General features: G+C 40.0%; 1 protein-coding gene across 1 annotated transcript; it reads right to left on the reverse strand.

The window, feature by feature from the left end:
- Positions 1-749: 749 nt before the first annotated feature.
- Positions 750-15,603, reverse strand: LOC139713984 (uncharacterized). Its single transcript, XM_071625706.1, has 7 exons — positions 15,543-15,603; positions 11,855-12,043; positions 7,995-8,329; positions 6,677-6,838; positions 4,976-5,079; positions 2,751-2,873; positions 750-837 (listed from the first exon to the last, which is right to left on the reverse strand). The coding sequence occupies exons 1-7, from the start codon at positions 15,601-15,603 to the stop codon at positions 750-752; spliced, it is 1,062 nt and encodes a 353-aa protein (XP_071481807.1).
- Between the last annotated feature and the right edge of the window lie 901 nt (positions 15,604-16,504).

Consider the following 16,504-nt stretch of genomic DNA (forward strand, 5'->3'; position numbering starts at 1 on the left):
ATATATACATCACAGCTGCAAAAGAATTTTAACAATCTTTAACAGTAACTTTTATGACCCTCAAGAGTACAAGTCAGTGTATGCAAATGTAAGAACTTTAATGCCAGGACGCATTCTAAGAATCTAGACAGTCTAACATTTCCTCATATTGGCAGAAAAAGGGGTTAAAAATGAGAAAGTGGGGAAAACTTGTTCCTGATTGTCCTTTGGTATGTAACAAGGCCTTGCGGGTTTGACTTATGACAAAAAATACGGCAGCAGAGCTAGACCTGAAAGTTCCAACAGACATGCATGACATCATCAATTCTGTGCATGTGTTTTATCATCCCCAAATACAAATCAGTGATCAAATGGGAAACTATACCTAGTGGAAGGTCAGTAGTTATTGAAGGTTACAATAAAATGCAGATATCATCATCACTTGCTGTCCACAAGAAAATATTTCAGTTCATCAACAATAAATATGTGGGTTCTGAATCAATTTTATGCCTTTGTCTTGCGGACGCCAGAGACAACATCTTTTTACGTTTCCATTTGAAATCAGCACAGGTATTGTGATGTCATCTCTATGATTATCACTGCGTGAACACAAACTCATTAATATGTGATGTCACTGGATTTTTGTTTTCTGTTCTTATGTTGGAAAGCGATGCTGCTTTGAGCAAAAATGGGGGGGGGGGGGGACAATCAGAAGAAAAAGCGCCCTCTTTGTCTGAGATCAACCATCTGTGACTGGACAGGTGCGGCTCCTATGATTCCGACACTGCAGCTATCACCAAGTTCAGTCTCTGGATGCAGGCAATCATTTCCGGAGCAGCGCTGGACATCTCTTCGATTCTGAATTTGGAAAAAGAAAAAGGGGGAAAAAAAAGAAGAAGAAAAAAAAAAACAAGAAATACCGGTAGGTGAGACACAGTCAGAGATGAAACAGAATTGAGATTACCATTACTGCTGTAAATGGCTAGTTAAGGACTACAGTTTCTGCTTCACAGACTACATATTGTACATGTACATTGTACAATGCAATTCCTCACAAAGTTCAAACTTAATACAGTCAAACCTGTCCATCGTGGCCACGCAAGGGAGATGAAAAAAGTGGCCGCTGTGGACAGGTGGCTGCTACAGACAGGGTCATTAACATGGGGAAAATTGTGTTTAGTGGTCGCATATGGCAGGTGGTAGCTATAGACAGGTTTGACTGTACATTAGGGTGAAGTAACAGAGTACAGGAGGTTTAATAGAACACTGGACCAGAAGTAGGAAATCTATGAAATCTAACACTTTGAGGTGACTCACGCAGTAGCATACAGTATCTATTGGGTGCAGGTGCGGGTTTGAACTCAAGTGAGTCTTAGCAGTGTTTGTATGTTACCATGCTGTCCCATCTAGAAAAGGCAAAGCCTTGTCCCTTGGATAGGACATAAAATGGAGGTCCTGTTGTGTCAGAGAGTAACAGCCCACGCACGTAAAAAATCCAGCTTCATTCATTTGTCCCAAAGAGCAGGTGGGGGCATAACCCACTATAAATGGTCTGTCCCATGTATACATAATTTGTACACACAACTGAATCCCATGGACGACCAGCTGGTGTAGCTGAATTATTGGACTATCCAGCCATCTTGTCAGATGAAAAACGAAAATAAACATTTTCAGAAAAAAGATGATGCACCCAAAGTAACCACATGTTCACCATGGAGAAGGTGAAGATACCACGACATCATACCTCTCCCATTGACCTACAGTACATTGACCTTCACTTAATTCCACCTCACTGATATAAAGTGCACTCCCGTTTTAACTAACATGGTTATAACGAAATTCCAGTTACAACAAAGTAAAAATTCAGGCCGCAACATTATTCGCTCTATGTCTTTTATTGTTTGTTTGGATATAATGAAATTTCGATATAACTGCCGGTCCCGAAGACTTTGTTATAACAGGAGTCCACTGTACTTCTTATCCTCACTTCATGACTAACATAAATCCCATAAACCCCATATGACTCCTGTCTGACAATCAGGAGGTGAAGGGTTTCAGTCCCGACCACCCCAGTATGCGTGCCCACAATTTTCGTCATGATGGCTATTACTCAAACACTGATTGATTGCTGTTAATCTATGTCAATGAATGACAGTTTGTCAATCAGTTGCAATTACAGTAAACCTTTGAAGCAAATTACGCCTATGAAAATTATCAAAATATCATTTACTGTGTGTGATGATTGACACATTTTGTAAGATTAATCCAAAAATCTATGGTCACTTCCTTGTAGTATTATATCAAATAACTTTGTAATCAGTTGCTAACTAGTATTTGTATCTTCATCAATATCAGAGTTTTAAGTTGATATACAATAGAACAATGAAGCCATTTCTAAAGAATAAGATTAAATAATTCTTCATTAGGAGATTGGATGAGTTCATACTGATAGATTGATATACGTCTCGAGCTCAGCTGTAATGAAAGACATTTTTTTCCTGACAGTTTGAAAATTTCACACAATTACCTGTAATCAGTGGATGACAATACCCGAAACACTTCAATTACAACGCTTTACACTGGCACTAGTCCGATGGGCCATGACCAGTAAAAATCACTGTCACACAAGTAACTTTTTCAGGAGTGGACCAGTAAAGAATGGAAAAACTGGATACCTACTGGTCTGACAGACAGGCCAGACCAGTAGAAAAAAAAATGGGTTAGTGTGCAGCCCTGCTAAATGGCTGTTCCTCTCTTAACAGCACACTCACCTTGGTTTCCATGCTTCAAGCACCTCCCGGCTGAAGTCTCCCTTCCGCAAAGCCTCCACACACACGGCTGCGAGTCCCTGGTAACATGTGACCTTTAACCTGTTGTGGGCGGGGCACTCCCACCTGTAAGGAAATCAGGAAGAAATACAATTCCAATCAACTTATTCATGTACTTTAAAAATAATAAACAAATAGATAAAATATGAGGGGTTTCACACTTACAGCAGAACTTGCTCCTAATCATGTTTTCTCAAATGTGTTTCCAAACAAGTATAGAGTTCTAGAATGTTAAGACGTTCAGACATGTAAGATTAGTGTGCTTGTTGACCTATAGGGGCAATTAGTATTCCATACAACCTTGTCACACATTCCATATATAACCTGTCAATCAAAGAGGCTTCAGTTAACAGACCCATTTCAGAAAACAAGCAGTGCACACGTCTTAAGTTCATGATGTTTTAGTGGGGATGCAGTGCACTCGTGTATTCACAATGTTGCAGCATTGTAAATACTCTCGAGCACGCGCATCTACACCAGAGCACACTCTCGCCTGTGCGCCATTTTGTAGGCTATGTCATACAGAGGGACAAACAGCCTGTTGACTTAAGCTCAGAGTAAGAAAAAAAAAATCATCATCATCATCATAATAATAATAATAATTTCTTATTTTTCATCTTCACTGTTCTATTAATTTTTTATGTCTAATACATGTGTGTAATGATTTTTGTATCATAATTCACTTTTTCTAACTACGCCTTGAGCACATTAGTCATGTGGAATTGGCGCATTATACACTTGTAAGCACGGAGGTACCTCCTTGCTTGTAAGTGCCCTGTATTATTATTATCATTACAAAAATAGTTTGCTGATAGTTTTGCTCATGCTTAGTAGTTGCGGAATATATATGCTTCACACTTGTTTTTCTGCAAGGAAAGATCACTGCTGTCCTTAAATGTTGAATGAATACTAAGCTGAATTCCCTATTGAAGTACAAACCATGGGGGGGGGGGGGAACAATAACCCCACCTCGCACAATGGACTACACTTGGCTTTGTATCCTGATGAATACCCAAAACAGCAGTGCCCATCCCTGCTTACCCTATACAACTTTTTCTTGGTCTAGTGGGTCTGGACCAACCCATGAAACAATTAATTCAACCACACAGAAGCTAAGAACCATAATCCCCTTTGCAACCCCTCTTATCCAGGCATTGGCAAAGTCTTTCTTTGCGGCTATGGCATGCTTCTCTGTTGTTGTCTGATGTTTTTCTTGTTGTTCTAGTCTTCTTTCTTTTATCTTACAAGGTTTTCACCATGGAACATTTCATTCAAGTGCCTGACCACTCTACTTAATATTGCCCTGGTGGCTGGAATCCAAGACCACACCTATGGCGCAAGCAATCCACTTCATTCTTTGGGGGTATTTCAGCTAAGCAGACATGTATACAGTGCACACACATTTGATGATAATGCACACTCTTTCATAATGGCACAAGTGCCAGAACTAGGCTTGAACCCAAGACCTGTTTACGTTCAGTGCAGTATGCAATCCATCCTTTAAGAATTTTACACTAAATTTTACTTTAGTATGCAATCCAAAATGCTTCACAGCCCACAATAGCAATGCTACAATGCATACATGACAGCTGGCTGTCATACTGTAAAAGTGGAAATTTTTCGCGGTGTTGAAATTTTCGCGCATGTCATGCAACCAGAAACTAGCGCAAAAATAAAAGCATGTGAATATTTTTGCTTGCCATATGTTCCAGATGTTGATGTCTTGATTCCACGGAATTTAAAACACACGAAACTCTTCTTACCCGGCTGAGCGCGAAAAATATCCACTTTTACAGTATATAATGTCATGTCTTCATGTTCAGCAGAAGCACCCCTACACACATATCGTCGCTGGGGTGACAAGACCTCGTATCTCAAAAATGACAAATGTTCAGGAGAGCAAAAAAACATGGCGCCCAAAGCACTGTAGTGAATGGGAAAGCCTTTCCTTTGACATGTCATGGTGGCTTCATTTTTGGAGTAAGACAGTTGGGACTTGGCCAAGACATCACTTGACCCATTATTTGACCATTAAGCCAAACAAAAATTTTTTGACATTTTTGAGATACGAGGTCTTGTCACCCCATCGACGATATATCAATAACACCACTGTTTTAAAACAAATTAAAAAGGTTAATAAACTTCATTCGCAATGACCTCTGACTTACACAGGAAGTTTATGGACGTGTCGCCAGGCAACAAGGACGTACTTGATGGCTGCATCCCAGGCTCGGCAATGAAGAAAATGTCGGCCATGTTGAACACACTCTTTCTGTTAATCATTAAGAGGAACAAACAAAATAAACAACAGAACACGATAATGATACAAAAGGTAGGATTTTGTGTTCTGTCTGTCTTTTTAGCAAGTAAAGTAAACAAAACAGCACAACCATTTCTACCATTGACACAAGTTTTTTGAAAGATTAAATCTCTAATATTTTAGCAATGTAACTTGACAAACTTAACTGACAAATTACAACAAATATCCATCCTGCACTTGACCATTCTTGACCATCTATAGTCATCTTTGGTCACCCTCTTTAAACATTCCCATGGTCTTAGTCATCTCTGTCTCAAAACTCAGCAACCCTTCTCCCCAGTTTCCTAGAACTCCACAATGGGATTAATCCAACATAACAGCAGCCTTGTACCCCCCCCCCCCCCCCCCCCCCCCGGTCTTTTGCTCACTCCATTGCTCTAACACTAAGTGCTTAAAGGGAGATCGTACAGTTTTGGTTGAGACCTAATTTCAGGTTTCTAACATTTTTTGGTGAGAGAATGAGAAACCTCTTATGAAATATGAAGGATCATGCAGTTCTATGAGGAATTCAACGTTTATTTGATGAAAATTGGTTTTGAAATGGCTGGGCTATCCAAAAAAGAGCGATTCTAATAAAGTGTGGGACCCACACTTTATTACAATCGTTTTGTTTGACTTTGTTTTTGGATGTTTCAGTCATTCCAAACCCGATTTTCATCAAATAATCTTTGAATTCCTCTTAAGATGGTATGCTCTGTATTATATCATAAGTGTTTTGTTGGTATCTCACAAAAAGTTAAAAGCCCAATTCTCATCTCCACCAATACTGTACCATCCCTTTAAAAGAACAATACATGGATTACACATGAACTAGCCAGTCAAACACTTATCCCCACTCCCTAACCAGTCCCATCACACAAAAGAGAAGCCTAGGTTGTGTAGGCACAATACAGGTAAAGCCAGGGTAAAGTGAGTTACTGCATTGTGGGGAACATGTAGGGGCTTGCACCCCTCGTAATCCGTTACAGGACAATGTATTACAGCAGAATTGATGGAATTACAGAGTACAATGCAATTAACCACTCTGACAGTATTGACACAAACATTGAGTACAGTCCCACAACTGGGGTTTCTTCACTGGTGCTCCAGGAAGGTAAATCATGGGCTTGTTATACAGATGCATTAGACCAGACTGCAAACTGCACAAGAAGTGCACATAGATGTGGCTAACACCATTGTCAATGTGTGGTGCTAATAGAGTTTTCGTAATCATGGTCATTCAACACTCACATTTTCATGTATGAAATTCCTTAAAGGGATTTAACTCGCAAACTTTCCTTATAAAGTAAATAGTGATTGTTAATTGAAAATCATAATATTCACTTACAAACACATAGAAACACTATTTGGGAACATGGATAATACACTGTTTACAATGGCAAAACCTGTGAATATTAATATCTAAGAACTGAAAACATGTCATTACTATGTCAATTTGATTGATAATGTAGTGTGAATAACATGCATGTTATGAGGCCTTAGCCAGCACTTACGTAGTCCCACATACAACCATTTAACTTGAAAAAAAGGTGTGTCTGTTTCTTTGTACCTTGAATTTAATGATGTGTAGGCGAACACGGCGATAGTGGAAGGCACTTCGGGAAGAGCTCAGTCTCTGTCGCGGCATGGCGCGGTAGACGCTGTGTAAGAGGTCGCATATCTTCTCCTCGTAGCTGGAAACGTCTGGTTCTGGAATGATTTCTTGCAGGTCCTGATATAAATGATGTCCACGAAAACAAGAGAGGATGAATTAGAAATAGCTAATCCTCATATCAGGGCAGTTAGTAACTCAGACTTTAGTAAGTCATCAGACAGAATATTGATAAGGTAGTGAGAGAGATGTATTTTGTGGAACTAATTGATAAAAAGATGACCAAGGATATGATGAACATCCTTGGGTTGAAGGAATCAGTAAAATGGCTAGCAAGGGCAAACAGATTACGCTGGTATGGGTACCCAGTACTGTAAATGTAGATATTTTTGCCTGAGTAGTTTATCCCACTCAGCTGCATAAGATGAATTTCACGTTTTTAATTCCGCGGAATCAGGACATTCATTCCTGATAGGGAAAGATTCCAAAACAAGGCATGCAAAAATATTTGCTTACACTTTTAGTTTTGCGCTAGTGCTTCTAGTTGCGCAAAATGTAGGAAAATTTCCACAACGTGAAAACTTCCACTTTTACTGTACATGTATGTGTTGAGGAAGAATGATGATGAAGCTCTGAGGAAAGTAACAGCATTTAGAGAGAATGAGCCCCAAAAGCGAGGACAACTGAAGAAGACGTTGAAGACACAGGTGGAGGAGGAGCTTGGGAAGGCTTGCTCACAAGGAAGGAGGATGCCCTGAATCGGGTGAGGTGAAGAGAAAGTGTGACAGCGGTTGCTGTTCAGAGTGAAGTAAATCTGGCCACCCCCGTTATCTGTGACAAACCTGAATCAAAACTGGATGATGAGGATGATGATGACGATCTAATATGCTGGGTGGCCTGATAGCAGTAAATGTTAAAATCACGAATGGATCAAGGAGGTGAGTTACACAATGGCAACATCAGGCAAGAGATGCAAACATTAGAGAGAAATTATTTCATCATGTAAAAAAAATAGATTCCTGAAGAGTGTGTGTTAATTAAAAACTAGTGAAGTACCTTCCACAATAGATTATGGATAGCAGAGTGGAGTCTGCTGTTGGAAAATCTAAATCTAAGAAACCCCTGGAACAAGTATTCTTCTGGGAGTGTTTTTAAAATTACGAAGAACAAGACAGTTTACAATGTCAAAAACAAATATCAAACAAAATATCCCAAAAATACAATGGTTACCAAGTGAAGATTATGGCACGAGAAGTTTCTAATTTAGAAAACAGACCTCTTCTAAGTCAGGGTGCTTGCGGACGAGATCTGATATGACCGTAACAAGCTGGTCAGCTGTGAGGGCCTGCAGCCTCTTGGTCAGTTCACTGGACGACTCACGCCTCTCTAGCCGCGCTTTCTTGGCCCGCCTTAGCCACGACACACTCTCCTCTAGTATGGCTTCCTCAGGTGACCCCGGGTGGCTGAAATAGTCCGACGTCTGCGTCCAGTGGCGTTTCCGCGCTGACTGGAGGGTCCTTGATTGGGATCTTTGTGGTGTGGATGGTCCAGGCGTGCTTGCATACTGTGGCGTGAAGTCTTCAAACGTTGGTGTTACTGGGCGCTCAGCATCTGAACATCAACAAGTGATAAACATTTCACAGGATTAAACATATTTATTTCAAGAACATGACAGACTCACAAAGTGCACTCATGTGGTAGATAAACGATACACTGTATGTAAGATATTAAAAATATAAGTGCAGGATAATTTTCTAAGGATGATTAAAGCGTTAACCCCTTATTACTTCCCCTAAGGGAGGAGGTTATGTTTTCATTTTCATTGGTTTGTTGGTTGGTTTGGTAATTAGTAAGTTTGTTTGTTTGTTTGTGTGTTTGTTTGTTTGTCTATGGGCAAGTCCAAGATAAGGTCCCCTCAGAAGGCAAAATTTCATCTTTGCTCAATATTGACATGTTTGGTATCATTTTGAAGCTTATGAGTTGAAGTTTTGATCTCTGTGGAGGAAAAAATGATATTATGTAAATTTATGCAAATTTCAAGGGCTTCATTTGCATAAATGTGAAACACAGCGTTACGTATGGGACATTTATAAAAATTCATATTAATTCAAAGGAAAGCAAATGATATTTGATTGATATGTGGACATAAGAAGTTCATCACATAGTTTAACTTTGTATGAAAATTTAGGGATTATGCAAATGATTATGCAAATTAGCTCGTGTCCTATCATGAGATGTCCCATACGTAACAAAATGAGGTCATTTTTTTAGGTTTTTTCTGAAATTGCTAAGGTTATTTTAATGCCCTTTTGGAAAGTTCTAATTTATTGTTTAGAGAAATTAAATACCAGAGAAAAAAGAAAAAAAAGTAAAAGAAATATTTTTTATGAGGCATTGAAATAATGTTACATATGGGACAAATGCGTTACGTATGGGACATCCTCATACATATTGCATGTGAATGCATGTAGCTAGCTGGGAAGGTCTCTCAGTACACAAATGGTCAATCATCCTGAAGAAAGCATCCCAACATTGTAGTTACTTTTTGAGTTATAGACACTTGAAACAATACATGAACTTGACTGAACAATTTTCAGAAAGGGGGAGGGGAAAATGGCAAAATACACAATGAAAAATCAGTATTAAAGGGATAGTATAGTTTTTTGTAGAAATGGGGATTCAGTTTTCAACATTTAAAGAGATGATTGGAAACCAATTATATGAATTACTTAAGAGCATAAAATCCTAACACTAGAGGAATTCAAAGTTTATGTGATGGAGATCCAATTTGAAATGGTTGTGATATATATAGAAAAAAAATAAAAAGTAAAATGATTTTTTTTTTTAATTGCAAGTGATACACAAATTGTCCTTATTCAGTTTTCAGAAGTAGCCACAACAAAATTCATGGGTATACATACTGAGGTGTGACTCGAATCAATGACCTGACTGCTAGACAGATATCTACTCGATCACTGGGGTTCCACGCACCAGGTATTGCTTATTTATTAAACTTAATATTTCTTGTGTCAAGTTGTTTTTTATTGAAACTAAATGGCAAACTGCCCTTCATCAATGGAAGTAAACACTTTAAACTATTCAATTTTTCAGGAGTAACTATCCTGATAAAAATAGGGCATACATACTCAGGTTGGTCATAAAAAATATAGAATATGATTGAATGTGATTATGATGGTAAATATCTGGGGAATATTGTTCCCTGGTCAAGCTGGATCAGTATTTGAGTATTTTCAACTGATTCCACCTCAATAATTATGCAAAAATTTGCTTATGGGTATTTTGCAAAATTATTTTGCAAAATACCCATAAACATGGTTCTCCACACACTAAACGAATGGGGGACAAAGGGCATGCATACCCAGGTTGGTCATAAAAATATAAAAATATGATTGAATATGATTATGATGGTGAATATTTGGGGAATATTGTTTCCTTGACAATCTGGATCAGTATTTGAGTAGTTTCAACTGATTTTACTTCAATAATTATGCAAAATACCCATAAACATGGTTCTTCACACACTAAATGAATGGGGGACAAACTGTCCCATACGTAACTGTCCCATACGTAACACGTCATGTCTGTCTTTAATTAGAACCTGTAATTAGAGCTTTTTGCCTAATGACATGAAACTTACCTGTGATAATCTTGAGTGTTGTGACTTTCATCACAGTGAGTTACAAGTCATAGAATGATATACTTTCAGAGAGTTTTGAGGTTGAAAAAAATATTCAAAAAAACAAAATTTTTCTGGTCCCATACGTAACGGCACATATTTTCTCTTCTAGAATATAATAGTCAAGGTCATTTTTCTCAATTTTTTACATGATTATACTTCTCCTAGATATCAGTCACCATGATAAAGTTCAATATGATCAAAGGCCATTAACACTATTTTTCAGGTCATAAAAGTCTCTGAATGTCCCATACGTAACGTGCGCGTTATCTTGGACTTGCCCCTATGTGCAAAAACAACTCATAAGGTTGTGAACGGATTTGGATTAAACTTACAGGAAAGGTTGAGAAAGACACAAGTAATAGATCTATGATTAAATTTTGGTGGTGATCCGGGAATTCCTATGGATTTTACAAAGGATTTTCAATATTTTGGCAGGTAGGGTCTATGAACTTGGAAGTTCAAGCAGACCATATTTGAGGTTAGCATGCGTGCACTAGTTTCTGCTTAGGCGTGGCGCTGCGCAGCTGAAAGTTAATGACGTAACAAAAGGCTTCTATATTGGGAGAGTGAGCAATTTCAGCATGCATTACTGAGTGGATATCACCGATCTCCATGGAAGAACAAAATCAGTGGTGGAAAAACCCGCTTGGCACTCTCAGAGTGCTTTTCTAGTTTGAGGTCCCCCCCCCCCCCCCCCCCCCCCCCCCCCCATCTTGGTATTACAGTAAAATGAACAATTCTCAGGATAGGATGCCAGTAGTGTAATACAGTCTTCAGGAAATACAAGTCCACTTTTACAGTAATGGTGTTGCAAGTTTTCCATCATAGAGAGTGAGGCAAGCTAGAACTTTTGTTGTGAGCAGATCAGATGGACCTCGCCTCTGGGCTTAAAAACATTTCCCATCCCGAACCCACTCATTTCCCCATTCGACCACAACCAGCACAGACATGCAATACTGAGCGAGAGTACACCATCACATGCATTACTGACTTGTATGCATGCATTTAAAATCACATTGCCTCTTAATGTCTCTGTCTCGGTACCTGGTACATGAAGTTTTAATATCTGACCAGGTACAAGCATCTTCACACAGCTAGGTCACTAGATTTGTTCTCTTAATTATGTTGTGGGAAAAGGTGACCCAATCAAGGTTTGAAACCAGAAAGCTGCAAGCTTTGCTGTGAAGTAAATCTTACAACAAAGCTATGGTCATGATGCTTCCAGTGTATAGTATACTGTGACAAAGTTAATCCATTATTCCAGGTAAATCAGGTAACTGTTGGACTGCAATTCTAATACAATTGTATCTGTGAGGAAAAATTTTCAAAAACCCCTGGCACACATCAATCTAAGATCTGTGATTTTTTGGTATGAAAGCAACCACCATCTGTAATCTGAAACAGCCTGGGGTCAAAGGCTAGCTCATCTCACGTACCTATGCCCAGCTCCAGCCGTCTCCTTGTTCTGCCGGTGGAGTACACATACTGGACGGGGGAGCAGAAGGGGCCATCTCCCCCTCCTCCTGTGGTGTGGATCGGAACCAGTGGGGGTCCCTCGGGGCTCAGGGCCAAGGTCATGGCACTGGCAGATCGGAGACTTCGTCCAATGTTGGCATCACTGTCAACTGCAGTAAGATAAAGCACACAAACTTAAAGTATGTACATATACATATTGCACATCATGTAAAGGTACATGGGCATAATTAATCAAGAATTAAACAGATTTTTTTCTTCTTTTCATTTTTCTTTTTACAAAGACACTACCTAACAATTCATTTTATGTTGACTCGTGAATGACACTCTGAATGAACATTTTACTTAGATTCAGCTTAAAATGTGCAAGGTAAACAAAGGCATGGGACATAATTATGTTACTTGGTGAATGTCAAACACAATCGCATTACAAGGGGGCCACAGAAGGGGGGGGGGGCAGTTAGGCAGGGTTACCATTGACCCTTTAACACCCACACTGAAAATATACCCGCAGCCCGACTAGCCTTTACCCTGGGTCCCAAAAGGTTTAGTCAGAACTAGTCACTAGTTCCGACTAAACCTTTTGGGACCCAGGGTAAAGGCTTTATAAAAATGTAATCCTCTCTCCATAAAAGGAACTGGAATACATATGGTTACATCTTTGCATATCCCATAAACTGCTCAGGGTATTTTAAATAGCATTCCTAGTTTTTGGGCCACACAAATAATAGAGGGTAAGAGGGACTGTTTAGTTGCAACAACAAAATTTGTGTCGAGCTGGGGTCACCTTCCTGTTGGAGCCATTACACATATCTTACTGTACCGTATCGCCTACAACCCGGCCCTGCATAAATGAAAGTAGCCAGAGGTACTGGTACATGTTCTGCAGCATGTCATTTACGATGTCAAATTACACATGATTGTTGTGGCGCTTGATATCAGTAAAGCAAGCCGGCCATAGTTTGACCGTAACATGGTCCAAATTCGACCACTGGCTACATGTAGAAACCTACGCTTTTGCGTGCAGTCAAACCCAATTGGTGCGAATTTTTTAACCTACCATATACATTTATGTGGGTCGGGGTCCACAACTTGAAATTTGAGCATATTGCAAGCTCTGAATGTGAGAATATCATGGAATTGTATCTGCGTGGAGTACACATTACGAGTGTGCACAATATTTCACAATCACGGTCAAGCAGACAACGCGCAAGTCAAGCAAGCTGTAGGATTTCCAGAGTGAGCTCGCCCACGCATGGGAGGAGATTTCTGTACATGGCATTTTATTGCATGGCTTGTGTGCTGTCTGCGCTGGATGCCACGGAATGCTTGCATGAAAGGCGGCAAAAGGATGGTGGACGGCGGAATCACAAAGAAAGTAAACCCGTAATACCTGCAAAGTGATTAGTTTGCTCACAAATTGAAGTACCCACCTACTCTATCAGTGTGGAGTACCAAAACGTACAGTATAACTTCGGAATAGAACCTAGGCCTACATGCACAAGATCAGGTTAGTACAGATTTTATTTTCTCTTTACAAATATTTGTAAAATGATGTCAGACTTCCATTTCATGGAGCTGATTCATGCATGGAGAGGCAAGAGCCGCAGAAAAAAAAGCATAAAAATTTTGAGTCGAATCAGGCCAAGGTGCTGCAGCCCTGCATCTAACTGTGAAACACAGCCCGAACGCCGAATGCGAAGGAGCGCCCCGGGGTTACCCTGCATCATGATCAAACTCACTGGCACCCGTGTTCTGGTGGGTCGCTGCATGTACATCGATTGATTAAAACTCAATTTTTGTCAAAAAACGCAGAGAATATTCCCTCTTTTCATCATATGGAGAGTGGACACGTGTGTGAAACAAAAAAAAAAAAAAAACTCACGGAGCAAACTTGCGAAAATTTGTATGTCATAGCCTAACGTTAATAATAATGGATAATAGCCTATAGACCTTATGCATATGACGTACGTCACACAGTCTTAGCAACTGAAGGGCGCCCTCCCTCAGAGGGCTTTTATACGCGAGGTACATCATGCATTTACACACAGCATCAGTGTTTCTTTTACTGTCTTTTCTATTGCATCTAATTCACAGCCCTAGATCGGCAAATTCAAACTTGTAAGTTGTATAGCAAAACCAAAATTTCAGGTTACATGCATTGCACTCACCAGATTAATTATATATCCAACATTTTGGTAGAATTTTCATGAAAAAAGATGCAACTATATCAGCGGTTGGAACAACTCTTCAACATATGAATCTGTTAGCCAATCACATGCGAGGTAGATTTCTACGTGTTTTTTATTAAAACACGTACCTCGCACGTGATTGGCTAACGGATTCAAAATGGCGACTTACAGCTAGCAAACGGCGATGTTGTGATATGGATACAAATTTCTGCGATATAACCTAGGAATACTCTAGTTACTGAATACTGTGAGTATTTCGATTGCACAATGTTAGAAAGTTACCCCAAATATTGCTGCATAATGTGTCATGTCATGTCAAACTTGTTTGAATGTAATAAAAAGCTAGGTCTGAAATTTGGTTTGTCGTAACGTTTGATCTGTGTGCGCAACAGCTGGCAGCGCATCCTACAGGAGCCAGCATCATTGCCTTCGGTCTGTATAGGTCAACTCCACTACATATTTTGACAGTTTTGACATAGTAGCCATTCTGTCCCTGTTTTTTTTTTTTTTTCCTCTTTGATTTGTAGAGACGAACAACGAAACATAAAGACCGCACTGCCACTGGCCTGGGGACGAATGGTGGCGAGTGAGGCGCCGGCGATCGCCGGAAACGCGCATAAGAAAAGCATATAGCTAGCTGCACGCGTGCGTTGTCAAGGACTTCGCTTATCCCTCTAGAGTCTAAGATGGCGTCGCGATTAGTTGTCAAGCGAGTGATGATGTCATTGCATAAGGTCTATTTAAAGTGAACAGGGGGTCTTGTCAGCATCTCGCTCCAATGGCCTCATGAGCACTCCTGGCCCTGCCATGAGCATGACAAGGAGGGATCCCTATGACTCTAACCGTTAAGAGTAGATGCCCCCCTCATGAGCGGGTTTCCCCCCGGACTGATCTTAGTCTACTATGTATCAAATTGATTGACTGACTGAGCTGACCATGGCATGCCTACCGAGAGATGACAAGATCCCGAGATACAATGTATTTGCCCCTGAACCAAATTAAATCAAAGGCAAGGGGAAGAAGGTCTGTGTAGTAATTTACTGTACAAGACTGTAACGTTATAGCGAGAAGAAAATCTACATTTTTGCCAAAAATTAGGTGCAAGCACAAGATATTGAATTTGAAGACTTCATCTAATACTGTTTAATAGTAATAGTTGACGCAATTGTTACATCAATAACAGTCATCATACACATGTAGTAATGTACATGTACCTGGCTTAAATTCGTCAATATAAACCGTCTAGATATTGACTAGAATCTATGGCATGAAGATTTTTGTCAGATCTCATCAGGATTGTTGATTGCTAGGTGCCAAGGTGGCTTCTCAAACTAATTATCAACTCTGTAAACCGCATTGTGTATTCTTTATCATCTCATTTAGTCATAATTTGATACTGAAGACGCTATTCTGATACTAGGACATCAGCTAGACGTTGTTCTACTAGTTTTTTACTCACTGCTTGAGACCGGCAGCTCCCGCAAAACATCTTCATGTCTGAACGACCTCGATCGAAACATTTTGAAGAAATGAGACGCAACAAGGATGAGTTGTTGAGCCTGAACTTGGCTGAAGCATCAAGAGCAGCTGCACGGTACGTAGATGTTCAAACGTCCTTGCAGTTTTTCGTCATAATATTGGGATCTACTTCCGCAGAATTAACTAAAAGCTGCTACAATACAAAATCGAGCGTGACCGATTTCTGAATCTGAGGTCAGATCAGTTCGGTCGTGTAGAAACTCGATCTCGTCTGCAGTATGCGCTCAGGTCATCTCAGCGCACAGCACAGGAACCACGGAACCACTGGATCGCTAAATTCGGAACGCTGCACTTCCAGGTTTGCCAGCCAGGCCAAGTCGACGCTGATGAGATGTGGACCTGCCAGCTAATCGAGCCGATCATTATCTGTTGGAAATCCAAAACAATACTGAAGTTACTAGGTTGGCTTTTCTCAACCTTCTGTTAAATGCACGAACCAGGTAACCTGGAAAATATTCGTTTTTCAGGTGCTCGTTAGCACATCCAAGCGATCGGTCGAGGTCAGCATTCACAAATTAAATGCTCTTTTGTGTGCAGAGTGCAAGTGTACCGTACCCGGTACGGTGCCGCTGACCAATTTGGGAGTAGGAGGTCCAGGCTCGGCGTCAGCATAATTGACGCGCGACAATGCTAGAATTTCGCGCGGGAGTAAACAGATCATTGATTGGTTAGATTTTTTAAGCAAATATGAATATTCAATAGTTCTCTCGCTCAACTACCTTCGTGCACTGCTACTAGTATTCTGGCCATTTTTTCCCTCACGAATTCGCTTACTTTTGATGAGGAGTTTCCTAGGAAATTGTGTAATGGGGGAAAAATATCTCTACCTTGATAAAATCTGAGAAAAAGCTACCAACTGCTTTACAAATTATCGATAACATC

The sequence above is a fragment of the Diadema antillarum genome, unplaced genomic scaffold (genome assembly GCF_040938485.1).
Source record: "Diadema antillarum isolate AM-2024a unplaced genomic scaffold, OU_Dant_1.0 seq00002116_RagTag, whole genome shotgun sequence".
NCBI lineage: Eukaryota > Metazoa > Echinodermata > Echinoidea > Diadematoida > Diadematidae > Diadema > Diadema antillarum.